The sequence below is a fragment of the Betta splendens genome, chromosome 5 (genome assembly GCF_900634795.4).
Source record: "Betta splendens chromosome 5, fBetSpl5.4, whole genome shotgun sequence".
NCBI lineage: Eukaryota > Metazoa > Chordata > Actinopteri > Anabantiformes > Osphronemidae > Betta > Betta splendens.
Genome location: NC_040885.2, coordinates 16,004,945 through 16,032,444, shown reverse-complemented (window position 1 = coordinate 16,032,444; position 27,500 = coordinate 16,004,945). Strand labels below are relative to the sequence as shown.

At 42.3% G+C, this 27,500-nt stretch overlaps 3 protein-coding genes across 14 annotated transcripts in view; 2 read left to right on the top strand and 1 right to left on the bottom strand.

Moving 5' to 3' along the window:
• The window catches only part of LOC114855118 (potassium voltage-gated channel subfamily A member 10), a 48,260-nt gene extending 35,400 nt beyond the window's left edge, over window positions 1-12,860 (bottom strand). For 3 of the 10 annotated variants that reach the window (XR_008694726.1, XR_008694725.1, XR_008694723.1), the window contains exon 1: window positions 12,507-12,648. The gene's annotated coding sequence lies outside the window, so the exon portion shown is untranslated. Of the gene's footprint in view, window positions 1-12,506 lie in introns of all 10 variants that reach the window. The other 7 variants (XR_008694728.1, XR_008694727.1, XR_008694724.1 and 4 more) reach the window with 5 other exon arrangements.
• ngfb (nerve growth factor b (beta polypeptide)) lies at window positions 4,913-18,145 on the top strand. Of its 3 annotated transcripts, XM_029149955.3 has the most exons (4): window positions 13,060-13,453; window positions 13,539-13,632; window positions 14,671-14,793; window positions 15,481-18,145. In XM_029149955.3, exon 4 carries the CDS (start codon window positions 15,492-15,494, stop codon window positions 16,080-16,082), a length of 591 nt encoding a protein of 196 aa, XP_029005788.1. In that variant the 5' UTR covers window positions 13,060-13,453; window positions 13,539-13,632; window positions 14,671-14,793; window positions 15,481-15,491; the 3' UTR covers window positions 16,083-18,145. The 3 variants fall into 3 exon arrangements, with proteins under 3 accessions (XP_029005786.1, XP_029005788.1, XP_029005787.1); XM_029149953.3 differs by lacking the exons at window positions 13,060-13,453; window positions 13,539-13,632 and adding an exon at window positions 4,913-5,893; XM_029149954.3 differs by lacking the exon at window positions 13,539-13,632.
• Window positions 18,146-20,793: 2,648 nt separating this feature from the next.
• On the top strand, window positions 20,794-27,357 carry tspan2a (tetraspanin 2a). The gene is made up of 8 exons (XM_029149776.3): window positions 20,794-21,156; window positions 22,753-22,855; window positions 25,315-25,412; window positions 25,711-25,785; window positions 25,869-25,961; window positions 26,039-26,110; window positions 26,206-26,289; window positions 26,366-27,357. The coding sequence occupies exons 1-8, from the start codon at window positions 21,088-21,090 to the stop codon at window positions 26,429-26,431; spliced, it is 660 nt and encodes a 219-aa protein (XP_029005609.1). The 5' UTR covers window positions 20,794-21,087; the 3' UTR covers window positions 26,432-27,357.
• Window positions 27,358-27,500: the final 143 nt, after the last annotated feature.

The following is a 27,500-nucleotide window of genomic DNA, read 5'->3' as shown; positions in this document are numbered from 1 at the left end:
GGACTGTCACAAAGATGAAGTCACTCATGCCTTCGGGCTTTAATCGGTATGCCAGGCTGTGCAGATGCTGCTGCCGCTACTGCTGCTGACATTTTAGCTGCTTCCACGAGTCCCCACAATACTATCTGGGCAAACCTTCCTCCACAAAAGGAAGCTTAATTAACCAATAATATGCAGTTTTCCAGCAGCCGGTCTGTGCATCTGTTGTTTTTGGCCCCACATTGTAGGGAGATCCCTGAGAGGATTCATTTGCACTCTCTTCTAATGAGCAGTTGGACAGACATACCTGCCCTGTCGCTGCTCCTTTGGGAATATAGGCGTCAAAACAGGATGTGTTATGCTATACATCTTGTGGCAGGGTATAGAATACAGAAACAAAACCCACCAGTATCTAAGTGACGATGGCATTGCTAAATAGACCATATCTTCATCAATACCTATAAATGCAGTGTTGATGGCTAATGTATGTAAAATAACTATTTACTTCATACCAATAAATACTCAAGACATATAGTATAGTAGTTTTTTTTATTTGATATTACTTGGTTCTGACCACTACACTGTGAATCCACAGGAGGGCAGCAGATGGATTTACCGAAACCAAGCGTGCTCACACTCCTGGCAGCTTGAAGTGCTTCTAGCCATCTTGTTTCAATTCTGAATATTCAGAAAGAAATTCAGCTTTGCTGAACTAAAACTGACAGAGAGGAAAAGGACAGCAAAAGCTCAGTAACAGCATTTTCCTCTGTACCTCTTATCCCTGTTTTGTGCCAGACTAAATAACCAACAGGAAAATAAAACTAAATGACTCAGAAAATCAAGAAGAATGATCACAATGGAAAAAGCCCTGTGTTTACTACTAAAGTTTCCTTCAAGCCTCCAGTGGACATGTTGTCATACAATAGATTTAATATTTAATCAATATTCAGTGAGTTGTAGCACCTGTCAAAAAGCTATATGTTACAAGATGCTTCACTGTAAAAAAAGAAAAATAGATTTACATTTAGGACCTCAGGGATCACTTCACACGGAAGCACAGTTTTGATTACTCATAAATCACCTACAGCATTTTAAATTCTCCAGAACATATTACAATTCAGACTGTGGTTGAGTGAAGCCGTGTTGGGAATTGAGTTTAGATAAATTGGACACATCTGGTGTGCAGATTGCCAAATATTTGGCAAACAGCTTGGTGTTCATTTTCATACGACCAAAGTTAATCAGACCCACTTTTTTCAGGTCAGGTGGTTGTAGAAATGACTAATTGAACAAAAAGAAATGTTTATCTAATGATGGAAATCAGAATAATCCAATTTTAAGCAAGCAAAATGTATTAGTATTATTTTGCCATAAACTGGTGACAAGCACCGATAGATTCTCAATACTCGTATTACTTACTTTTTTTTTTTTTTTTAGACAAGAGGATGTGAATCAGTCATGACATATCCTGACTATAAATATTCACTATGTGTCTCATCAAATACACTTTCTTTGGATTATCACCTTGTGCTGTTTACTCACAGAATTCATTGAGACAGTCTGTAATATTAACCTGCTCTTCACACATGGGCTCAATCCAACATTGCAAGGGAATAGGTCGGTTTAATGTTTGCTTCAACCACTGTGGACATGTGCGTTCTCACATACCCTGTACAGCTCCCCTGGAAAATGTCTGGACGATTCAGGGTGGCAAAGTGTGAAAACAGGCGCAGGACCAGTTTTCTGTCACTGCTCACGCTAGTTTATGAAATACATGCAAAGTGGCAAAAAAAAAAAAAAAAACACATTTAATCCTTGCATTCCATTATTAGTCCAATATAAACACACATTCTGGGATAATGGGGTCTGATGGTGGATGAAATACAAACAGCTGTAAGTATTGTTACAGTCTCTTCACATCCAAAATTGTTTGATGGAACAAATGGTTTTCAATTAATCTAAAAAAAGTGGTAAGACAAATTATATTTAGATTTTCCATTTTCCATTTTTCATTTTTAAGACCATATATGCATAATATTCAAATATTTGCTATTATAATTAATGGCTCTAAATTGAGAAAGAAAACCTGAATAAAGTACTGCTGTAATGGTTTGAACTTAAACACAATTCTGACAACACAGTGGTAAATGGGAGTTCATCTGTCAGCAAAGTTCACAAGCTCCCACCATCTACACACAGACACACTGAGCCCTCTGTAAACAAACTGAACCGATCCCTCGATCATCATCATCACACAGCTGTAAACACAGATGTGCTAAGAACCATGTCATATAACAGAAACAGACACAGCTGAAAAAGTGTACTGTAGCGTGCGTACACACACACACACACACACACACACACACACACACACACACACACACACACACACACACACACACAGTCTCAAAGCATAAGAAAAAAACTTTCAGTTACTGTATAGATTTCAAAATCCTTAACCTGCAAATACAGTTAGCATTTAAATTGAATGTTCAGAAAGTCTAACATAAAAGTGCTTTGAGTGGCAGGTACATTGTTTAAATTCTTTTCTATAAGAAATTTAATCTAATGCAGAAATGGTGGGTTTTTGTCACAGATAATGCAGCCATTGTCTGTCAGGGTCGGGGAGCCTGTTCCTGAAAGGCTATCTGCCTGGTGGCCCCAGGCTAATCTGGGCTGGGTGCTGTGGAGGTCACAGGGCACATGCTTAGCCTGGTTTTGGCTGGTGGTCTCAGCAGAGATCATTCAGATCACTACTAGGTCAGGTGATCAATTTGCTTGAGATAATCTGACAAAGGAACTAGAACTGGAGAGTTTTCTCCCTTTCAGTGAAATGTAGCTGCTATGCTTTGAAACCAGCTAATGCAACTATCGATATAAGCGCGGCTTGTAATACTTGAATAGAAATGTTTTGCAATCACACATTGCCTAAAGTCTGGAACCCATTGACAGTTTCTCCCCTTGAGATGCTTTGTCAGGCCTTCACAGCAGCCGCCTCCAGATGTGCGTCTTTCTGCTTTCAGTCATGTCTACAGCGGTTAAAAAACATACTCTACTGGGAGATCAGCTGACTGACTTGTTAGATACTCCTATACGCCTATAAAGAAATTAAAAGTGACCTAAAACATTAAAAGCGTAATTTTGATTAACAGCATGATTGACTCTTTCGTAGCATTTGGATGAACTTAGAGTAGAAAATATCAACTTTAGAATTTATCCCGATACATTAAATAACAGTCTGGTAAAAAAGAAACACTTTAATTCTTCAAATGGGTTATGCCTCACACAGTTTTATTTAGAATATAGTGGTGTGCACTGTACTCACAGAACAAAATTATCTGTTGTCCTATTTATGGACCTAACTGCATTTGCAGCTGTTCAGTTTACACTATCTGAAATTTAACAAGACACCAATGGCCTGCAGTGTGTTAAAAGGACATCAAAGACATTCCTTAACATTTTGGGGAAATACAAATACAGTTTCTTGCAGACAGATGTGAGTGGTAATGATCTTTTCATCTAACTCTACGGAACTGTTTTCCCTAGATGTCATACTTCTGTTGTAATAGGGGATAATGACTGCTTGACATAAATGAGCAGGATTTTCATCTTCTAGAATGTTTGCCTTGCATTTATGGCTTATGTTGACAATAATGTCCATAATTTCCTTTGTCAGGCCTGTGTTTTTTTTCAGCATGCAAGTAAATTGCATCACTTTATTTAAAGTCTAACCGCAACTACTGTAGCATAACTAGATACAGTAAGTGCAGCAGTCTGAGGATACGCTGTTTTATGTTTAAATATAACAGCAAATCATGGGAAAATAAAGTTCCATTTACATCATTTGCTGATCAAAATGTAGCAATTTGATGCATTTTTGATTTTTTAAGTGATGCCAATTACATCCCAAAATAATAGTAAGCTGCTGACCTGTGCTACAGTACAGCTTGTTGTGCTATGCCTTAACTGTAATCAAATCTGAATGTTTCATAGAATGAAGATTAAGCCTCTACTTCCTGCATGGTTCCATGAAGTCAGCTGTCTTTTCCAGCGGTCTGGGTTGATGTGGCTGATGAAGCCCAGATGTGGATTACCACAGCATACACTTTTTCTTTCTTCAGAGAAATTGAGAGTTACAGTGTTGCTTCACAAACAAAATCACACTAAATTCATTCATTCAAACAGGTTGTTAATTAAGAACATGTATTTTCATTTATTCCTTATGGCTCAAAACTGGCTTGCATCCCATAATCTGCAGTACCATCAAATTTAGTAGTACACAAAGGCCACAGCACTGTTTACACATCGTCAACAACTGCCTGCACACAACTGCCAAATTTTAAACTTCAAAACCTTTTTGCGCTTTACAGTACACAAGATGCAAACAAATGAAATGACCTTTTCGGTATTCTTGCGCTCATTCAAACCCTTCTGCTTACATACTGTATTAAATATACCTTATTTATATCTGAACATCTAGTAACGCTATCGACTCTCAAAAGCAACTAAATGTGCTTACTTACTTTATCTACCATTCCCCTCAGTTATTTTAATTCCGGCTATGTTTCCTGTTTGCTTATTTGTACATCTGTGGTTTTCAGATTGTGTAATAGGAAACAGTATAAGAATTTTGTCTGACCCCTTTCACTAAATGGGTTCCCACAAATGAGTTTTACAGGAGATCAGCGTAAGGCCAGGTTTCAAATCCCCAAAGCCCTGTTGTGTCAAAGCAGGAAGAACCTGCTGATGTAACTAGTCTCTCATGGGTGTCTGGTCTTAACTGTAATGCTCATAGATGACAAATTGGGTCTAATCCATTATGTGGGATAGAAAAGATACAAAAAGGCTCCCGCCAGCTGAAAGATTATCAGAAAACCGGAGGCCAGCTTTTGAAACATGTCCATGACCACTGTTGCATACCAATGCATTGCAATAAAGTTCAAACTGTGAGTATAAACCACATGCACCAGTGATATGCAAGCAGATTTGGCATCCATATGTCATTATTAGTATACAGATGTTGAAGGCTGGTAGTGACAAAAACGTAGTAATGCATATATTTTAAAAATATCTTAATCTTATTTTATTTTTGTAGACAGTCTTGTTAAAGATGAAAAAAACCCTAAAAGACCAATCTGATGACCTTGTGTTTCTCATGTGGTGCGTTGAGAGAAGAATCTGTACAAACATTCCAAACCACATTATTTCTTCCACACCTGGATTGGTTCATGCTGTCTTGCCTCAAAGCTCATATTTTGCCTTGAAACATTATTCACACACACACCACACACACACACACCACACACACAGTGTTGTAACCCTACCCCGTGTAAAATTTGGTGTCAACAATTATATCAGTTTAAAAAAAAAAAAATAGGGAGTTTACGTTTTCACAAATCTAACATCTGGAGAAATTATCAAGTTCCTCGTAAGTGGTTTTGTTCTTATTAGATGCTGGAAAAAAATGTCTGTCTTCTCCAATTGAATAGAACTGCAAAAATAGATAGCCTCCAAGTTACTATGTCGCCCTTAAGCCTGGTCACAGATAATACCAATGTTAAAAAAAATGCAAATGCATTTGAAATACTTATAAAAAAAACAGATGTACAGTAAATTGTAAAAATTGTCAAATGACACTGAATATGGTGAATTAGAACTTTCTTCTTCTACCAGGGGGCACTAGGACCTGCTGCACTCCGCAGTCCGACGGGGGCATGCAGCCTTTCAGACTCTTCTGAGTTACTTTCTCAACAATTTTCAAACAAGTGCAAGACCCAGAAAAGGACTGTTCAGGATAATGAGCAAATCATTTGATATTCCTTTTCTTTGCATCCTCTGAAACTGCACACGAACTGGGATATACTTCAGTCGATCCTCTGGAGCATTCTGTCAAAAGACGAGAGCTTTGCTTGAGGTAAAATACTATTTTACTTTTGTCTACCTTAAATGTATCTGTAACAAAGCAACAAGCGGTAGTATTTTTAAATTAAACCAGTTTACGAGACAATGTACTCATTAGAAAATTAGTATAGCATAGTTTTACACATGCAGCATTATAGCACTTCCCAGTGCATCACTAAAGTAAGCTGCTAAAGATTTAAAAGGATGATTTATATACAGAGACTGCTAGTGAGGGCTATGTTTGGAGCTCAGAACAGGGAGCAGATCATCTCCTCCATCCTCTGAGAAACTGCTGAAGCTTAGCCTCAGGCTCATCAGGTTACAATAGCACCTATCAGACTTGCACGCGTCTCCTTGGGCTAAGGTACTCAAAGCATTCCTGCAAAGCTCTGTATTTGTATGGTATGTTGTATTGGAAACAAGGAGCTGGCTGCAGGGTAGCTCATGTCAAATTATGTGTGGCACTGAGTTGAAACAAATTATGGCATTCTTGACATTATAGCTTGTGATTATACTAGGAAAAAACCCTGCTATGCAATTTTTAAGTTGAAAGTTCATATAGGGCTTTAATTGACATAAAAGACATTACTGACACATTGATACAAATGTGTATTATACTTTAACAGTACATGGTGGTTTTAAATAATAAACCAGGCAACACTTTTTTAAACTGAAACACATGGTAGGTATCAACAGGAATGAAAGTAAACTACTGTACACCCTCAATGGAGAGTAATGTCTGCAGTCAAACAATAGACTTTGGTCACTTTCCAACGAGAAAGTGAGTGTGAAGTCAAAGTGGGTGGGCTTTAGTTAGAATGTCTGTCCTAATTCTCATATACGGTAAATACAGTTGGGCTAAAGTCTTTAAGTGTCTTTGAACTAACAATTCAACAGCTACTGAAATCAAAAATATATACCGCAGATTCACAGGGCCTAAAGCAATGTCGTCATCTAAAAAACACCAAAATAGCAACCGATCAATTAGTGATTAGTGAGCTGAAACCAGAGAATGCTTAGAGAAATTAAAAACTGGATGCCAATCATCTCAAAATGATTAGTCAGCTAAATATTTCCCCACAACTCCAAACCTTCCTTCTTGATCCAGTAACAACGGAAAAACTGGCATCCCCAACAATATTACACTGCACATCTTGAAATCTTGGGGGACTGAAATCAATGTTTAAAGAGAAATACAAGACAAATACAGGACATTGTCCAGTAAAATAACATTCAACCAAAAACTGGCTGCAACCTAAGCGATTATAACATTGCATATAAATACAGATCTGTTTATATTAACCTGCTTTTTTTTTGTACAATCAGTGATGTATTAAATTTTGGACTATCCCAAAGTTTCTGTGGTGGAAAATGACAAAAAAAAAAAAAACAAAGGAATTGAATTTTCTCAGTGCTGTCTTTTTCCATTTCTTCTGGTATGCAGAGCAATAAGGGACACCAGTGAAAGTTTTCTGCAGACCAGCTGTAATTCTTCATTGCTGAACAATCTGTTTTACAGGTGGACCAAAAGGGTCTGGCAGGCAAGGTTCAGAGCCAGGCACAAGCATGGTGGAAAAAAATGTCCTCATCTGAACACAGACTCATTTAGCCACTCATTTGAGCTGTATAAAATATAAGAAGAGGAACCACCTTAATGAAGAAAAAAAAAAAAAAAACACACGCCGACAAAAATCCTTAAAGTGTTTGAATGACAACGCAATTAATATTTGGGGGTTAACAAAAACCTCTAGCACCTGTTTTGCATGTAATGGTTAGTGTTTACTTTATGTCCATACTAAACCCTAAGGCTGCACCACGACCGATGAGCATAACTTGAGCAATAAATAAACAAACTTTCAAGTGTGCAGAGTAGCTACAGCTGCTGCTTCACTCTTCCAAAAGTGACTACACCGCCAACATGAACTCCAACAATGAATTAACAACTGATAATATAATTGGAATATAAATTTGTATGTGCCTCTTTGCATTAGTTATTTCACAGACATGTCGGATAAAACCCCATTGTGAGTAGCTTCAAACACCTGTCCTTTACTGTTAAAGGAGCAGAAGTGTAATTGCGTACAATTACAGAAGCTTCTATTATTCGTTCACTCACTGGCATAAACCCTAAAAAGTCCGCTTTCATTTATAATTGCATCACCATCTATCCTCCCATGCAGACAAGCCCAATCAGTTTTACAGCTCCAGGCACAAGAAGCATGGCACCCACATGCAAAACAGGGAATAAAAACACACATGCTACTGCTGCGTAATGTTAAATCTTGGTCTGATACATTTATTCCAAGGTAAACATGTAGAGCTAATGACAGCACAATACAATTCAATGTTAGAGCAGAAGCGAATAGTCTGGATGAGCAGCAGCGATCAAACATGCCTATGCCTGTGACTGAGCTGCATTAGCTCTCTGCAGTGAAGTGATCCTGCCAAAAGGGTCCTCATCATCTCGTTACAGAGTGTTCGTTACAGTTAGGCCACACACACGCAAACTTCAACCTCCCTTCATCATCCTGCACATCAACTTAACAGCATGTTGTAAAAGGTAAAATATCAGATTTTATAATATGAAAAGAAAACCATTATCACTAAAGATTTCTTTCTAGCACGTTTTTCAGCTGGTAATTTCCAGCTGGTCACAAAGAGTATATAATGTAGACTAACTACACAAAGTGCTGCCTCATTTGAGCAAAAAAAAAAAAAAAAAAAAAAACAACACACAAAGGCAAAAGCCCAGACAACCACTAAAAGACACATGCGACCAAATTAGCTTTAAACAGAATGCACCATGAATTTGTACCTAAAGCAAGAAATTGTGTGGCATTACTTTATTTACCCTGCGTAATTACAGGTGTGAATTTATTTGTTGAGGCCATAGCCATAATACTGGGATACAGATAATTGCTTTGACAAACATGGCTGCAGTAAAAGTCACAAACATGTCAGAAGGTACTGTGTGATTACACATTAAAAGGTTGAAGTTAAGCCACTTTCTCAGTAAAACAAAGTTTCAAACAACAGATTTGGACTTTACCACAAAATGTCAAAGCAAAGGTTGAAACAAAAGTCAGAAAAAGGAGCTTTTTTTCCCCCACAAGGTGAAAAACCTTAGTATTAAATCCATTTTCATACTGTCACAGGACTCTGCAGGACACTGGAAATACTTTGGCTGAGAATGGCAAGCACTTAAAACATTCCGCAATGAATATGTGGTACTTACACTGCATGGTTTTCATTTGTTGAAGATGGAAAACAATACTTTGGCAGCACAGAGACAAAGTTACTACAAACACAACTGCCCACAAATCAATCTCTTTTTGAAATGGGCAAAATTTTGAATAATGTTTTCGGATAAACATACATTGCTTAACCCAACATACCGTGTTTATTTCTGCAGAGATGTAATGATCATGTGCCTGGTGCTTTATGTCAAAGGCGTCTACACTATTCACTAAAACAAGGAGTAATAGTAATGTAAAGTTAATTTTTCCTAATCAAAATCAAAGCAGCCATTCCATCATTAACTGCCACTACTAATCTCTGTCCATTAGCAGAAATGGCCTTAGTCCTGAATAAAATAAGACAAGAACCTAAAGCTTCTGGTCACTAACTGCTTTTCCAAGTTTAAAGGGGCCAGTCCATTCAAGTACTCTTAACACTAATGTACAGTTCATCTCAGGCGACGGATATCTGGAAAGGTTTGAGCTAATTACACAAACTAAACGTCTGCCACATAGTTGAGTGTACGCCACTGGATGATGAATACAGAGAGAACACGTAAGATGACTCTTTCATGTCATTGTTGTAAAAGTTTATTTAACTAATTTGCAGTACTTTAGCAGAGCCTGTTTCTCCAGAGCCCGCTGTGTTTGGTTACATTGTGCTTGGAGACTGGGGTCAGCTGCATTCTCAGCGCAGCGAGACCCAACACAGCCATCAGTGACTAATGAAACTGTCCTTGTTAAATGTGCCATTTGCCATCCCCGTGTGGCTGTTTCCTCCAGTCACTGGTTATATTCCAGGCTGCTGGTTTGGGACAATACAGTACACATGTACAGCATAAACAGTGGTAAACATAAAGACGAAAAGAAGTGGAATATCCTTTTGCCAGATGTGTTCCGCTTGTAAACAATAAAATCACGAAAGTTATTATTTTCTGCTCCTTGTGCATCTTATCACAAGAAGTAAAACAAAGCGCTGCTTTTGTCATGCAGAGTTTGACTGTTCTTGGTGAGAACATCACTAAAAACTCTGGCTGGAATTTCAGAATTCAGACGTTGGCCCGTTTTGAGGGACTGGCCCTCCCTGATCTGCTCATTGACTTGGCTCTGCTCGGCCTGAGTGTGAACCTGAAGTGGTCATTGGGTCTAAGAGCCAATCAGACTTTCACACATCTGCCTTAGATCACAACCATTAGCCAACAGAGGTCATATTAACAAAATATAACAAAAGGTCATATCGTGGACGAGTCCATTTCCCACATAGTTGTCTCCTAAGTATAAGAGAAAATTGCCTTAGTAGGACTGAGCCAGCAGCACAAAAAGGGAAATCATGAGCTGAAACTGCAGGCTATTATCTTTCTAAACATGTTTCCTTTGACTCGTTGCCGAAAGTCAAAATAGGAAATTTCACTTCCCTACGACTTGTGACAAGCTGAGGCAGGTATGAAAAAGCACAAAGCTAAAGTTTAAACTTAAGTGTTGCATGCATGTCCTTAACACATGCAGCGTTCAGACTGGACAGCCAAAGCACATCAGTTAGTTTAAGTAAGATAACTACAGTAATAATTCAGTTCTAGTGTCTGATCATCTAAAAGGGTTGCAATTCCAAAAAAAATGGAGCATGGAAATGCACAAACAAAGGAATGTGAAACTGCAGAGAGATAAAATAACCACTCACACTGCAGTTTGTCACAGCTAACGGTGATTACAGAGGCTGTGATTGGGCAGGTGTAATCAGTTTGGCCACAGAAAGACACGGTTATGCAGGCGGAAGGGATCCAAAGGAGAAACAAAGACTAAACGACTACAAACAGCTTCAACTTCTGCCATTTTCCACAAGCCAGCAAAGACTTTATTTGAATTTGAATGTGAAGACAGGTACTGCTTCAGCCAAAGTCACCACATGAATAATAGTGTTTGAGTTAAAATTCTTAGTTAAAAAGTAGAAGCACCAAGTTCAACTTAAAAACTACTGACACAATCACCCTTTCTTACGTACAAGTCTTATGTTTCACCATCCACACAAAATATTTCAGGACATGTAAATCTACTCTAAAAGGTTTTCCTCAGTTTTAACAGTACCTCTGCCTTTGCACCAATATGCCAAAGAAAATAGCCTTCAGGAGGAAATATGCTCTACGGTTTCTATAGCAACACAATTATGCCCCATTTACCTCTGACTAAAGCACTATTCAGGTTGCGAGATGTTTAGACACCATCCTTGCCCAGTTACTGCCTCTATGAAAACAGCCCAGCAAAGATGCAAGAAGGGATGAAAAAGGAACTTTCCTCTATGAATTAGGATGCATGTATAGTTCCAGACACCTTACAGCAACAACTGCAGGCTGAAACACCCATAACTAAAGTCTAATTATAGTGGCAAGCATCAATTTGGTGACTGTTGAGCAGTTTAGCCAAAGGTGAAATTTATAGTTATATTTCAATCCATCCAGGGATGAACAGATATTCTAGTAACTTGAGTTTGAGAACTTACACAACTTATATTCTGCACAAAGCAACGCTTTAACCTGTTGAAGCATTTTGACACAGATGACCACAGCAACATAAAGAGCGGCATTTCATTCAAGTCCATCGGTGGCTTTCAGATAAAGTCACCTGCACCGCCCTTCCTTTTTGAATGAAAGCCAGCCTCAGTGGGATCAGGTTCCAGACAGACTGTGTGACTTTTACCATATGAATGAAGCCTGTGCCATGTTTTTTTTTTCAGAGGGAGGTCGATTGTTCCTCGTCTGCAGACTTGATAGTGTGCGACACCGGGGTGCTTGTCAGTCAACCCAGACGGGATTCATTAAGCTGACTCCATTAGGGCTAATGAGTTGTAGGTCGCTGGTTGTGGGTGGCCTATCCATTCAGGGCTAACAAACCACGTAACTGACTGGTGATTCAGGTTATTCACGCCAACAAGGGACTATTCTGTCTGCGCCCATTGCATAGCTGAACACACAGCAGCCTTAAACTCCATGTAGTAGTAAATGTTGCTCTGTAAAGTTGGCTCCAAAAGGTAAAGACCAGTAGAAGTAACAGTAAACACTAAAATGGAAAGGATCAATCACTGTTTGTGAGGTCAAACAGCCTATAACAAAAACATCAACAAGTTAAAATGTTAAGCTGCGACCAAACGTATTAAAGCTACACTAGTAAGTTATGATCGTAGGGTGCATCGCTCCTTTCTAATCAGCGCCACACAAACCCAGCAGAACTCAGAAATGGAGAAGAGGTAGCAAGACTTGAAGCACAGGCTTAAAACATAAAGGCTACTGATACAAATGACAGATAAAAATGAACAATAAACACAGCAAGCGTTTAAAACGTGAAACCAAATCACTTTCGTAAATGACCAGTCACACAAAAGCACGTTAGCCAACGTACCTAGCTTGATAAAGCGAAGAGTGCCACCTCAGTGTCCAACACTGGCTTCTGAATATTTTGCTTGTCGAACGTCTTAATTCCATCCTTTCCTAGCGGAGGTGTCGTTGATGCAGACGGCTCGCATTAGCATGGATCACCTGTGCTTTTGTAGCTAGCTGTTAGCGCTGAACGAGCAAAGCCACGGAGCGCGCCGGTCGTGAGTTTAAATCTCCCGCCTTAGAAGCGTGCCTGCTGTGACTCTGCGCTCGTGTGAAAGCTTTATTTTAATAACGCTTTTCAAACAGAACAAAACTGTTTTTAATATAAGTATTGAAATTTATTCATCATCACGTAGCGATAATTCCTTGAAAAAAACTCCCAGGAAAGGTTCATATACTACTACCCATAAGGCTCAGCTGCTGTTGTCATGGAGATTGCGACACGCAGAAAATCTTCCCTTGAAGGCATGAATCCAGGTGTGCTGATGCCGGTAATAGCAGCATTTATTTCTGTGCTCAATAAACTTGGATCTAGATACAAAGGCAGCGCCACTCCTCACAGTTCACATTATCCCAAGCCGGGTTTAACTGGGTCTTGTAAACGTTCCAGTAGAAGCTGCTCACGCTGATTCAACGGCGCTTCCTGCCGCGTTATCATTGGCACTTTGCGCTGCAAACATCCTGTTCTACATCATTCCAGCAGTGTTTATTAGCTTAGCTCTGGGGCGTGTTGGAGGAGCACAATCCAAACTAACACCAGGCCACAGCTATTCCATGACAGAGCTCTTAGTTCACCTAAAGCCATGTGATACTGTAGAGGAGCCAGTGGGGGGTCGTCCCCCCTGCACTGCTGCACCATCACCGGTACCTGACCAGGTGGCCTCCGTCTGTATTCCACTGGAGCCCATGTGCTTCAGCTCATGTGTGATGTGTGCGACGCGCCGGTGCTCAGCACAGGATGAGGGTGGGGTCAGTACTTTTTCTTTCTCTACTCTGACACCTCCATGAATATCACATTAGCATCCAGCTTCGTGTCTCCTCACGTTTACTTCAGCGTGCAGCCAAGCTACAGCTGAACGCCTGCGCTGTGTTTGCACAGTATAAGGGGAACCTGGCACCGTAAACATTGTGTAGGTGCCATAAAACCTGTAAGTACTGCTCTTTTATGTGTTGTCTTGATTACATGACCCAAAGCTGCTACTGATCTCACGTCAACAAATCCGTCTCCATGGCAACATCTCATTCGATTATCTGTTGTCCCAGGGGTCAGAATGAAGTCAGATGTTTACAATACATGCTTGCAAAAACAGCTGCTCGCAGATTCATGCGCTTTGCAATGAAGGGGTTTGTTAAAGGCATTAGAGGCTCAAGCGCTTCGTGACAGACAGACGCTGCGGTCGAGGGAATTAGCGCATGGACAGTGTTCGGTGTTGCTCGTCTGTCTCAGGCGGCACAGGGTGGCTTGTTATTTAAACAGGGTGTCCTGCAGTTAAAAGATCACAGATTTAAAACCCCTGACAGCCAGAGACCAGTGTTGTGGAGGTGCTGTAAAACAGAAAGATTTCCTCTGCCAGTATATATCCTTACAGGGGTGCAGCGCTGCCATTTAGATTTACTGCCCATTTACTTTCCGCAGTAGCTTACATTCCTGTCATTCTGCAAGCTCGTCATATCCCACATACTCACACTTTCTAATTTCTACAGCAGATTTGTGATTCGTGTCCTAACAATGTGCAATCGGCTGATGTGAAAACACTCTTTGAGCACGGCGACGCGATAATAGGGCAAAATGACGAATTAGAATGTGTGCTTCATTGTGATAAAGCTTGGAGACGGAACAACCCAGAACCAACAGAAACCAGCAAAACGAAGCAGGACAGCGGCAGCAAGATCCCAATTTAAGAAAGTAATATTAGTCATTAGACTAAGATGGTTAAACTCCTGCTATTCAGACACAGGGCTGTGACATATTGGAGAATTCGCACTGAATTCATAATGACACCATGATGTTTCACCTAAATAATGCAGGTCTGGTTTGTTTGTTTCATCGCTGGCGTGTTCAGCGTGCGGATCTGGTGAGCAGGGACAACATATTAACTTTCTCTTCCCGTATCAGCCTCACGAAGAATGTGTTTACACTGGGTTTACGAGCAGCCCGAGACACTTTCTGCGCTTGTATCTCGCAGGGCTGAGGAGCAGAAGTGCCGGATGGGGGTCACGGTTGGGCCTGATGGCAGGAGCCCAGAGCTCAGTCGGCTCTAATCACGTCCTCTGGAAGTGACTGCAGTTCACGCGGAGACACTGAAAAGGTACAAAAATACACAGCACGGACTTTGTCCTGCAGCGTAAACTGCCTGTCACTTCATTAGGTACCTGTACAGGCTCAATCAAGACATGCAGCGACTCTACCACCAGTTCCACTTTAACAAGGATTTCATTTGATGGATGTTAAGTTGAAGCTGTCAGCTGACTGCATGTTCAGTAGCATCCTTCTCACACTTCTCATGCACTTTTTTTTTAATAAAGTTCTTTAATTGCTTTGGAGGACTACGATTCTAATATAAACTTAACTTTTAGGTCCTGTCCATGTTCAAGCTTTTGTCTAAAGCAAAGCTGACTTTCAATGGCTGTGTGTTGGTTGGGAAAAGTTTTTTTTCTTTTTTTTTTTGCAGCTATCGTTGTCTGCAGATGATTTAACACAGGAAACCCACAGGCTCTGCTCCAGTTACGTGTCTCAGTAAAGAATGCCAGTGATGCAGCAAGTGTAACACCAAAGCCCTGGATTCAAAACACTTGAAGGAAATCTATCCATCATTAATGTTATTACTCCAGCGCTCCTCTGAAATGATTTTTGTTCGCCCATCAAAAAATGACATCAAAACATGATCTCTTTGATCTGTCCATCGTCACCGCGTGCTTGTTATACGTCTGTAGGTGATGTGAAACAGATTTCTATGAATAGCGGATCCACATCATCCGTGTGGGATGTTTTCCAGGTTGTGAGCCCATGAGGTCGTCCATGCTGGTCCTGCTCCTCCTTTTCAGCGCGCAGGCTGTGGCCGCCATCCAAGGGGACCCGTCGCAGCCGCCTCTGGCCAACGCCCCCGGCTCCGTCCCCACTGTGGATCCCAAACTCTTCACAAGGCGCCACTACCGCTCGCCCAGGGTGCTCTTCAGCTCCCAGCCCCCCGATGCGGCGCCGCCGGGGCCGCCCCGGGGTGCCGGCAGACGGGCCCGCCGGCGAGCGGAGCAGCCGCAGCACCGCGGCGTGTACTCGGTGTGCGAGAGCATCAGCGTGTGGGTGGGGAACAAAACCAAGGCCACGGACATCTCCGGCAACGAGGTGACGGTGCTGCCGGACGTCAACATCAACAACGTCAACAAGAAGCAGTACTTCTTCGAGACGACGTGCCACAGTTCCCCCTCGGGAAGCTCGGGTTGTTTGGGAATTGATGCCAGACACTGGAACTCCTACTGCACCAACTCGCACACGTTTGTGCGGGCGCTAACTTCTTTCAGGAACCTGGTGGCGTGGAGGCTCATACGCATCAACGTGGCCTGTGTGTGCGTGCTCAGCCGGAAGTCGTGGCGCCAATGAGGGCCTCACTTCACCTACACCTCTCCCAAAGGCTCATACTGTTCGTGCACAGATACTTGTGAACTGATCTGCATAATATAACACCAAAGACTTCTCACTCTCTGCACAAAGTAAATTATTGGAATATAAAAATATATCAGGACTGCATGTATATACACCAGAACTGGGTCAAATAGTATCTGCAGTTGGACTGTAGAGGTCTAAATGACTAAAAAAAAAAAAGGTGTTCACAGTGAAGTTTACGGAGCAAAGCCTTACATTTTACGTTCTACCGAAAAGTTAATTATATTTGTGTAAAATCTTCTTTTTCAGTTAATCAATTTTGGTGGGAAAGCTCATCAGAAGGTCATCTGTCTCTACTCGAATGACCTCTGTAGCCCAGTCTTCAGCTGATCTGAACCGTCTTTAACCATTAGCAGCTCAGGAAATAATGTAGAAACAGTATGATGTGTGTTTTGTCATGTTCATGTTAACAAACATTTATATATTTTCCCCTTTTTGCAACTAAATGTGGGACAGACAGTTAATTCCTTTTATAAAATCAAACAAGTTGAAACAGTTTTACATGTAAATAATTGTAATTATCTTCATGATTGTACGCCACTGACCTCTGCATCAGGCTCAGTGTGAACCTCAGATGTGACGACATCTAGTGGCTTCTAAACAATACTGTAACTGCGTTTAGGCTGAATCACATGTGAGGTCAGTTTAAACAGTAGCTTCACAGAATTCAGCGTTTAAAAAACATTAAAGCTTAAAACCATAGACCACAACTAAACTAAAAAAACACAACAGAGTTTTAGCAAAACAGCCAAGATGAATGAAACATTTTCTGCTTCTTTTCTTCTCATGCAACCCACACGTAAATACTGTTTGACCCAGGTCTGACATAAGCAAAACTTTTTTTAAGAATGTTGCTGTTTATATTGTTATTTATTAAACACCTACATACATGCATTGTGTGTTTTATAGAATTTAATGAATCAATGGCAACATTTGTTGTCCCTCTGTGAAAGACTGAGTAAAAATAACGTGAGAATAAAACTATTTTGGTCTAAAAGAAACAATGAAAAGAAACCTTCATTATAATCCCAGCAACTTGGTGTTTTTGGCTTTGCTGTGTGGGTTTATCATGACCTCCTGTTCCATAGAGCGAATTAAACCAAAAGGACACGCATATAAATAACATTCCCTATGATTCATTATTCGAACTGTGGCTGATACAGTCACTGCTATTACATTACTAATATTTGTTTTGGCGGTGACATTTAATTTTTGTTGTCACAACATAACAAATTGTACCTACAGGCAATTAGTTTCTTTTTTTTAGACCCAGTTTTGCATCAGAGCTGACATTTAGGGTCATCTCTCATTTTTCTATTTGATTTCTGTGGGCTTAGAAGTGGAAACTGACAAAGAGCAGCTGCTGAGATGATTCTTGAAAATGATAATTGCATTTTCGTCAACAATAAATTTGAGGAAGGGAAGATTCAGTTTCCAAGTTAACTTCACTGAGCTGCATCGAACACAATCCAACGCTGCCCTCTAGCGGTGAGTGGCAGTAACCTCAGTCTTACCAAGAAAATCTTGCAAATTGCAACAAATAACAAATAAAACTTAAGTAAAATATTCAAATTTTAATTAAACACAAGTACAGGCACAAAGACAATTAATGGATTACCCGAAACAAAAACTAAATTGCTAGTTTAGCAGGTGGTTGAATTTGCCACCTGCGCATGCGTTGTGCTCTGTTCAATGTTCAGCTTTTATCGGAAAAAGGAAGACTTGTCATAGACGCCTAAAGGTTTTGATAGTTACGCGCCACGACGCAGCGCTATATAAACTCCTCTCAACCCGGGAACAATAATAGAACACTTACGGTTGAGTCTACACGGAGTTTCTGAGTTTGCACCACAGATGTATCAGTACTTTCACGCTAACTCGCGGTGGCTCTGGACAACTAGAGATCCAATGAACAGTCCCTTCACCGGCCAATTAGTTCAGTGGAAAATTTAGTCATCATAAAGTAAAGTGACAGAACATAATAAACAAACATTGTATATTTACCGAAATAGCAATTCGTGGAAATCTGTGTTTGTGTTAAAAAAAGGGGGGGGGGGGGGGGGGGCACCATCTATTAGAAACCAGTAAGACCAGTATGAACTCACCATGGCACCTTTTTGACACTCCTCCACAAAAATCTTCAATTTGCTATCAATCTTTAGACGTTAAAAAGAAATTAGGTCTGTGTTGTTCTTTGGACCGTGGATGAAGGAGGTTTAAAGCAGAGACTGAGTATCAACAGTGGCTGTGTCTCATCGTCCAATAGATTTAACTGTATCTTAGTTTACATGTATTTTCTGTAATATTTACAATATTTCAGTTTACTGCCACAGTTTGAAAAGTGAATGTCATGGATTCAATAAATCAAAGCATTTCCTCATCTGGATCCAATTCTTTGCATGAAACGTAAATTTAAAATAAACTACAATGACAACAAATAGCAACAGGCTCCGATGATGATCAGTGATGCACTGATTCACACTGAGATCAGTGGTTTGTGTTTTACTGTCCACTGTGTTATGACTGATTGGATGTGTTCATACGTACTTGGTCGCGAGTTGTATTGTTTGAAGGCAAAATGAGTTCTTTGCTGCATATTTCCAGTGTTTTGACAGTTAGAGCCTTTAGCAAACAAAGCGTGTCATTATGACATTGGAGCCACTGTTTAGACCTGTGTGTGAACTGTTAAGTGAATGAGATGTTTAACTGGACGGCTGCGTCCAAGCGACCGATAAAAACTGTAAATACTTAACTTTAATCAATTGCACTTTTAAATAACCTGATCAGCATTTCACAGTTTTCTACAACCTGTCCACCAGATGGAAGCAATGGGCCAGGCTCTATAAGGCCTCTGGGTGAATTTTTCCAGCATTCGGGTGTGCACGCGTCCTTTATGTAGTTTCAAGTGTTAAGTAATGAGATCACCAAATTTTGCGGCTCATCAAATGGTTTACAGATAATAACGGTCAGGTTTTCCTTTAGTACCAGGCACCAGCAGAGGAAGCATAATGGGATTTTAATTACATTTTACCCAGAGGGTGTGGTTTCAGCTTGGGACACACCTCTGAATCCATGTCAGGGTTGAAGGACCACACTGGTTAAAGCCATGTATTTTCAGCATTACATGCAGCATAACATTGGGCTAAACCAGCATCATAATCAAATCCATTGATCTTCTTTCCGTCTCCGTGCTGGATGTGGGTAGTGATGCAATGCGTCGCACGATCCACACGTACTGATCTTCACTGATAAGCTTGTGGACAGACGTGGGGTCAGTGTTTCCCTCCCACAGCAGCGCTGCGGACAAAGGCAGCACAAACACGAGCTCCACCGTGTGAGCTCGACCCCCTCAGAGGAGACACAGAGGAACACTGGCGACGTTTGTAATGGAAACTTAATATTTTACATTTGCAACGGCTTACTTTGAAGCGTTAAGCGTTCTGTGCGCAGCGCGTTCACGTGTGCTGGACTTGTAATCATTCATTTCTGTGTGCGTGTGCGCCTAAGTCTGAGCGACGCATGGAAGTCCTCACTTGTCAGACTGGTGCATCTGGGCAGGAGGCCAGTTCTGCTGTGGTTCTTCATGCCTATACAGTAACAGTCTGGGGATGAGGCGCAAGGTGTCCATATGTTGAACCACACACTTTGATTAACACCAGCAGGGTTCCCGTTATGTCTGACGAATGCACAGCTTGAAGTTAAAGGCACTCGTCCGCAGCCTCTACTGAGCCCATACTTGGAGACGCTCGTGTGAAGCTCAGCGCGACTTCATACGCGTGTTCGTGTGTGCACGAACACACAGGAGACCGTCAGTTCAGAGCATCCTCCATAAATGCGTTGTGTGTGCATTGACCTCATCTCTGCCCCGAGGTGTGACTGCAGAAATAAAAGTGACAAAGACCACGTTTTGGATTCTTCTCTTTTATTGAGTCATCAGCAGCCCTGGGGTCATTTTTTTCTAAATGAATTCATTAAGCAACTTGTGCATTTTTAAAAGCAGCTGATTTATTCAGCTCATTTGCAATAACTGTATTTACATCTATGAATCCAACTACAAACGTCACGGTCGACCTCAGGGGAAAAAACACATATCTTTAATACTTTAATGTATATTTAACAGGCGTGCACAGCCAGAAGTACTTTTATTAAAACGTCCCCCATAACAGAAAACAGAGAATAATGCTGCTCAAGCAGCTAACAAACGTACATCCTTATTTTTTGTGTACATTTAAAGACCACACAAAACACCAACACCACCTTTGCATTGTGGGAGTTGGTCACTCTCAGTATTTTAGGAGTTTCCTTCCGGTGTCTCTTAGATCCCATGTTTCCACAATAAACAGGCATCTTTGGGATGCATCACAGGGCTAAAATGTGTCTGTGAGCTTGAAGTTCAACATTCATTAAAGGTGATTGTGATGATCTCCGTGCAGCTAAACGCGCACTTCTCTGTCCTGCAGCAGCTCTCACACATCCAGGGGCTGAAGTCATCGGTGAAGAAGCAGAACAGATGGCCGCTTCTGCTGCTGCCACCCACATTGTTACGTAACTTGGTATTAAGTCACATACATCTTTATTTTCCTCTGCCGCGGTGTTTCTTAGACAACCTGACGCTGGAGACCTGCACTGTTTCCGGCCCACGTTATCTGCACGATAACGCGCACCGTGACCTCGCAGCCTCCCCGGTGGGCGTCGCGTCCCCGGCCGCTGCCTCGGGTCCTCGTGCGCGCGCACGCGGATGGGCGGCGCGTGTGCGCGCGCGTGCAGCCTCCTTCCACTCCACGACCTGTGCCGCTCGTGCGCACGCTTTCGCGTTTGGATGGTGTGGCGGTGCGCGTCGTCGTCATCGTCATTGCGCGGCGTTGATGTCCAACTGGAAGAGGCGAGGGCTCGCGTTTAGCAGCATTCAGACAGCGGAGAAGGCGTCAACGCGGGCGGCATCATGGGCAAAGTGCAGGGCGGGATGAAATGCGTGAAATACCTGCTCTTCGTCTTCAACTTCATCTTTTGGGTAAGTCCGCTCCACGGACGCGCCGCGTGGAAACGGCACGCTTTCTATTTTAAAACCGCTCTCAGCCTAAAATAACCTCGACACCTTGTGATTCACCGCCAGTGGAGCGGATGTTAGGTTGTTATGGGCCGAGTGATCAACCACCTGATCATTCACGATCTGACGTCCTTCCAGATTAATAATAATCTTATTTATGCTTTTAATTAACTTGCTCTTCATAATAAGCCGGGACGTGGGAGTAATGCTGCTAATATGGGAACCCGCCCTTCTGTCATTTCAGTCCTGTCATTATGAAGCACTAATAGCTCACCGCTGCTCTTTAAACATCACTATCTGTAGAGGCGCTTCAATAATTAATGAGCGCATTCACAGCCCAGCAATGATTTATAGCGTCTGTAATGGACAATAATACTCTGAGACATCAGAGCTGCAGCTTGTTGCCACTTTTCCAACACAACGGCTGTTCAGGTCAAGTGTGACTTTCCTGCTCAGTGGAAGACGCAGAGGGTTAATCTGTTTTGGGAACAGGATGGAGGCTTTTGTTTTGGTGATACACAATAAGATCGGCTCCGATGCGCTCACCTGCGAGTCCAGCCCTGCCTCTTTACAGCAGGGATCATCAACACGGGTTGGGTACTTTGGAAAATCTTACATAAGACTTTAAAAATGGACAGAGTTAAAGCAGGTTGTTTTTGGCCTAACTGGGATTTTCCATCTGTCGTTTGACCGAGCGCGTCCGCCTCGAGATCTTCCAGACTCTTGCACTTGTCTGCTGGACGCTGATGCTTTACTGCTGAATGATACAGTTTTTATGGGCGTACGCTCCTGCACGGACTCATCTGTGCTTTGTAAGATGATCACTTGTATCACCCGCAGACAGCGGCCCCTTTGTTTAACCGCTCAGGGACTCAAAGCGGAGCTGTTGTCGGAGCCAAAAGGGGCGCCCTTTTGCCCAGCGTTGCGTCACCCAGGCACCGTGAGGCTGGCACAGCCTGTGGCTGAAATGCACCATGGGAGACGGACCCCCGTGGTCACACTCATGAGGGTCCATAGCGTGAGCAGGGATTTTTACAAATGGAAAATGAATGGACATAAAATAACAAAATAAGAAACACTTTATTATGTTTCAGTTCACAAATATCGAGGGATTCATCTGCAAAAATGCACAGAACTAATGTAAAATTACATACAGATGAAATAATAAGTACAATTTGTGTGCGGTGTAAATACCAGTTAGGTCTAATGCACTGGAGACTGAAATTTACATATTAACATATTAATTCTAAAACTGTAGAATTGTAACATTCAATCGCTGTAGAGTTGAAACGTTAATATTTCTGTCAGCAGTTTGTTTGAAGAGAACAGGCTGCGAGCATCAGTGGGCACTTTGCTGACAAGCCAAAGACGAGAGCTCCACGTGCAGAATCTTAATCAGCTGAGGATCCAAAGACAAAAACATCACGGGCCTCAACTTTTAACTGTGAAGTGACTTTTGGGCGAATGTGCCACAGCCACAAAGAAGAAACAGAAATAGTCAAAGCAACTGAAATGTGTGTAGTTGTTTTTCTGAAGCCGGTTTTATTGACTGCTCCTCAGCTGTCGGGCTTGTTGGTTCTGGCTGTGGGACTGTGGCTCAGGTTCGATCCGAATACCAAGGAGCTGCTGGCAGTGGATGACGCGCCGGACACCTTCTTTATAGGTACAGTATGTAAATATGACAGAAATCACACTGATTCCTTAGTAACGTTATCAAATGGCATGTTGCTCTCACTTTCTCTCAAAGCCAGAAAAAAAGGGCTCAGGATGAAAATGTGAAAGGTCCAATTTAGGATCTCAGACCAGTGTTGTGGTGCATTGCTCTGTATTTGCACAGTGGGAACCCACCGTAAGTGAGGTGTAAATGAATGACTGATACGCATCCTTAGTGCAGTGCTCGCTCCTGTGGCCTACACAGAAGGTTGCTCCTGTTTTACGAGCGCTGACTTGATTTTCCGTCCACTGGGATGAGATGAACCCATCAGTCACAAGCAAAGACCAACAAATGGACCAGTGACCGAGGAACCGCTCTGTCTGCGAGCTGAAATGTCCTAATGTTGGACACAGAGTGTCTTTACAAAGCTCCCAATAAAACACACAGTAGATGATTAAAACATACAGTACATGAGACCAACACCCTCCAGTGTGTGGTTGGTCTCCACACAATAGGGCCTCTTTCTCTCTCTCCCTCTCTCTCTCTGTCTCTCACTCTGCAGAGGAGCAGATGATTAGAATGAAGCCCATTCTTGCCACTCTGACCTAAAATGGTGACTTCACTTCATCAGCTCTCTGCTGTGCTTTCATGGGACCGGCTGCCTCCCCCGGGACATGCGCAGCAGGCTGGGTGAGGCAGGTGACGGTGCACCGGGTGCAGCATCCTCCTGTTGAAGCTTTTATTTAGCTTAGTAAAAGCTTTTAAAGTTACTACAGTACTAACTGACCCGCTCCCATGGGTATCTGCTCATGCAAAGCACAGAGAGATAATAAAAGTTCCGTTTGGTGGAATTTGACATGCAAATATTTCTGCTATGTATATATTTACTGTAACCATGCTTCACAGGCAAATACTGTCATTTTCATCACACGACAAGTGATGTGACTTCATCTAAACCTTGAGGATTTAATGCTGAGACTGAACTGTAACTTACCATAACTGGTCGATGGTTGTGGTTATATATTTATCATAAACCCACGAGAGTGGTTTAGTGAAAATAGTTCTGAGAAGTAGCTCTGAATATTTTGTGCAATTAATAAAATAATAAAACTGATAATAATGTCACACACATATCAGGCTGCTGCCGTCAGTGATGCTTTGTCCTTCCTTCAAGGGTTCGGCCGTAACAAAGGCTGAGAACAGAAGGGTGTCGTCGGCATAGAAGCGAATGCTCCTACTTTAAATAGATTTACTCTGCTGCTCTTTACCGTTACAACAACACAGCGTACAAGTTATGAATTCCTACAATCTGAATGATGCTGCACCGTTTTAAAGGGCAGCTTCAGCAGAGCTTCTTTAGCAAATAAATCCCCATCGTGAGCTTCCTGAGCTGATAGGAGCCTGGAGCTCATGCGCCTCCAGTGGAGAGACTGGAACAAGCTGATCCCATAACGGCGCTAAGTGGCAGCATTCCCTGTGGGTGATTCACTTTCCATTCTGTCACCTCTGTTGCGCTGCGCTCTGCTGTGTAAACAGCCTTTATCTGCATGTGCATCACAAAGACGGCGTGAACCGTGAGATATTTATGTTCACTTCCTGCAAGACGTCTGCGGCTTTGGAGGAGGAAGTGCTACAGCAACACAGTGCATGTTACCGTCGATAATTAGTTGATGGAAGACATCTGCAGCCAAGATGGGTTCTGTGGATCACTTTGTATACGCAGTGGAAGCCGTATTTTCCATTGCTAATCCACACAGTCTTTGTAGCACGTCCCTCTCTTCCATCTCACTTCGACCCAGTTCATTCCTCGTCTTTGCCTCCTCTTTTGTTTCACAGCGGCTAAACAACAGCTTGCTCTCCCCCCTTGTGGATTAATTAAATTGCTGCTGGAGTCTCTATGTCACTGATTAGGCCCTTAGCCTGGACCTGAGGGACCACTCTGGTGTTTGGTTACAGCGGGGAGGACTCAGTAGCGAGGGCTGGGACCAGGGGAGCAGACTGAGGGGCTGATGACACCCCGGCTCATGTAGGCGGAGGACAGTGGAGACCTCCACAATCTAATTTGTCTTTCTAGCAGACAGATGGCGTCTGTGTGACTCCATGAACCCTGCAGGTTAGAACATGAATGCTGGAGGGCCTAAAGGCCTTATTTCCTAATAGGCTGTCAAACATTTAGGCGTGTCAGTGTTCGCGTTAAGCCTTTAAGTCGTCTCAGACTCTAGTAATTCACACGCTTTAGGCCACTGAAGAAGTTTCCACCCACACAATCCTGCTGCCAGTCAAACACTGCAACTCTCCTACTGTGGATGTTGCTTCAGCAGTGGGATCAGGCTGCCATCCTCAGGTGAAGCTGTGAATTACAGCCACATCATGTGAAACCATGATTATTGGGATGAATAATTGCACTGCAGTGTGCTGTTTATTTCTCTCGTTTCCCTTTCATCAGTTGAACCGCTCTCTCTCCTCAGCTGTGTACATCCTTCTTGGCGCAGGAGGGCTGATGATGGTCGTGGGGTTCTTCGGTTGCTTCGGGGCCGTGCGTGAGTCTCAGTGTCTTCTTGCATCAGTGAGTGTTCTATGGATTATTGATGGTACATGTTTTACAGACAAAAATATATTATGGTATATTTTATTTAATTGAACAGAATTTCAATTATGGTTTGTGGAACAGTTTGCTGTTAAATGAGGGGAAAACTGATGAATGAATAAATTCCAGTTGATTTAATTTGTGCCCAGCGGAAGAAAAAATACTAATTAAATAAATGTAATAACATACTTTAATTAATCAAAAGCTTATTATTATTATTACATTTTTTCCATGTTCACATTAGTTGTCAGTAATTGAAAGGTTTTCTGTCCTGCAGTTCTTTGCCTGCCTTCTAATAATCTTCGGAGCAGAGATCGCTGCCGGTGTGTTTGGATTCCTAAACAAGGAACAGGTGCAAGATTCAAACACATGAAACATACGATAGAAACATTTGTCGTGTGAATTCAACATAAACCACACGCTCCTGTTTTTCAGATTGTTGAGGAAGTCCAGAAGTTCTATAGTAGCTCCCTCACGGAGGCCAGCGATGTGAATGGCACCGCAGTCGCCACAATCTACCACCAAGTTGTGAGTAAAACATGTCTAATGACCTCATCGCATGATCGTCCCAGTTATTGCATCTGCCTTACAGTTTTACTCTACAGCTGAACTGCTGTGGGGGCTCCACGTCACAGCCGTCCAGTTCTCTTTGTGAAAACGCTCCAGAAGACGCCCAGGTAAAACCTCACGCGTACACAAGGTGGCGTCAGAGCGCCGCTCAGGGCAGGATGAGCTGCAGCCAGAACTTACCATGGCCTCCTTCTATTTTTAGGACTGTTTGTCTGCAATAACAGACTTCTTCAATGAGAAGCTGCACATCATTGGCTACCTCGGCATTGGCGTTGCAGGAGTAATGGTGAGAGTTTATCTAAGGATTCTACATGAATGAAATCACTGTTCCACGTGATCATCAAACGCTTGTCTCCCCTCAGATCTTAGGGATGATCTTCAGTATGGTTCTGTGCTGCGCTATACGGAACAGCAGGGAGGTCATATAGACGGAGAGCTGACCCCCATCGGCCGGACCACAACGAGCCCAATGACCCCTTCAAAATTGACCGTCTGCATAAGGAGGGAAACACCAAAGCTGCATCAAAAGTCATTTCTCTTAGTCCAGGCTGATCTTGTGAGGAGGTTCATTAATTTTCACAAATTGAGCGAGTAGTTAAAATCAGTCAACAGTCCATATCCAACACGATACGCTGGATCTTTACATCTTCTCAGCTCCACCAGCGCTGAAACGCGGCCTCACTTCCCTGTTCCCCTCTGTAGCACATGCTCTTCTTTTGGCGCGACTCCGACATTTCCTGGTTACAAACGTCCCCCCCGTTTTCTTCGCTGCCGCCGCCGTGGAGGCAACGGTGCTGCACAAATGAAGTCTTTGGCACAGAAACGTCGTGAATGAGGAGTATTTGCTGTAAATACACCTTTTTGTGCATCTGCTGGTAACATTATTTATCCTTTGTGTCACTAGATCTAATGCCAATCATACTTTGTGTGCTTAACCGTTTTGAAGACTAGCCTACCTTTGCAGTGAATTCCCACTATGTGCCTGCATAGTCACACAGAGAGGAGCTTTTTCTTAATTCTGACTCTGTACATAGCTAGGTGCCGTCTCCCTGCCACCACTCTCAAGTATTTCTACTCTAAAGCACCATAGAGGAAGTGTAGGCGTGACGTTGAGTCAAAGGATGAGGAAGGTCTGATGACAAACCGTCACTCAGTAAATCTTCAGATTCAGCTAAACGTCAAAGCACCACAGCCGGAGCGTGTGTGAAGTGTAGCAGTGAGCTAGTCTGCATTTCGTGTGAATTATTGTAGATGTAAATTTCGCTGGGTGTGCCAATACAATGTGAATGGTAGGATGATGTAGTTTGTGTCCCACTGTTAACCATAATAAAACCTGGGTGCTTTTATTAACATGCTCGGCTTCAGTTCTGTTTCCTGTCTGAGTGGAGTTTACCTCCGCAGCAGAGCAGCTGCTTCAGGACTGAGTTTGGCGGTTGCTTGTTCCGGACACGTCAGCGCTCCTTGTGGCTGCGTTGACAAGAAATGGCAGCCATGCAC

Coding starts and splice junctions, on each gene's coding strand:
- ngfb (XM_029149953.3), top strand. CDS start 15,492: ATGAGGTCGTCCATGCTGGTCCTGCTCCTCCTTTTCAGCGCGCAGGCT.
- tspan2a (XM_029149776.3), top strand. CDS start 21,088: ATGGGCAAAGTGCAGGGCGGGATGAAATGCGTGAAATACCTGCTCTTC. Junction 26,111..26,205: donor ACGCTCCAGAAGACGCCCAG/GTAAAACCTCAC, acceptor TTCTATTTTTAG/GACTGTTTGTCTGCAATAAC. Junction 26,290..26,365: donor TTGGCGTTGCAGGAGTAATG/GTGAGAGTTTAT, acceptor GTCTCCCCTCAG/ATCTTAGGGATGATCTTCAG.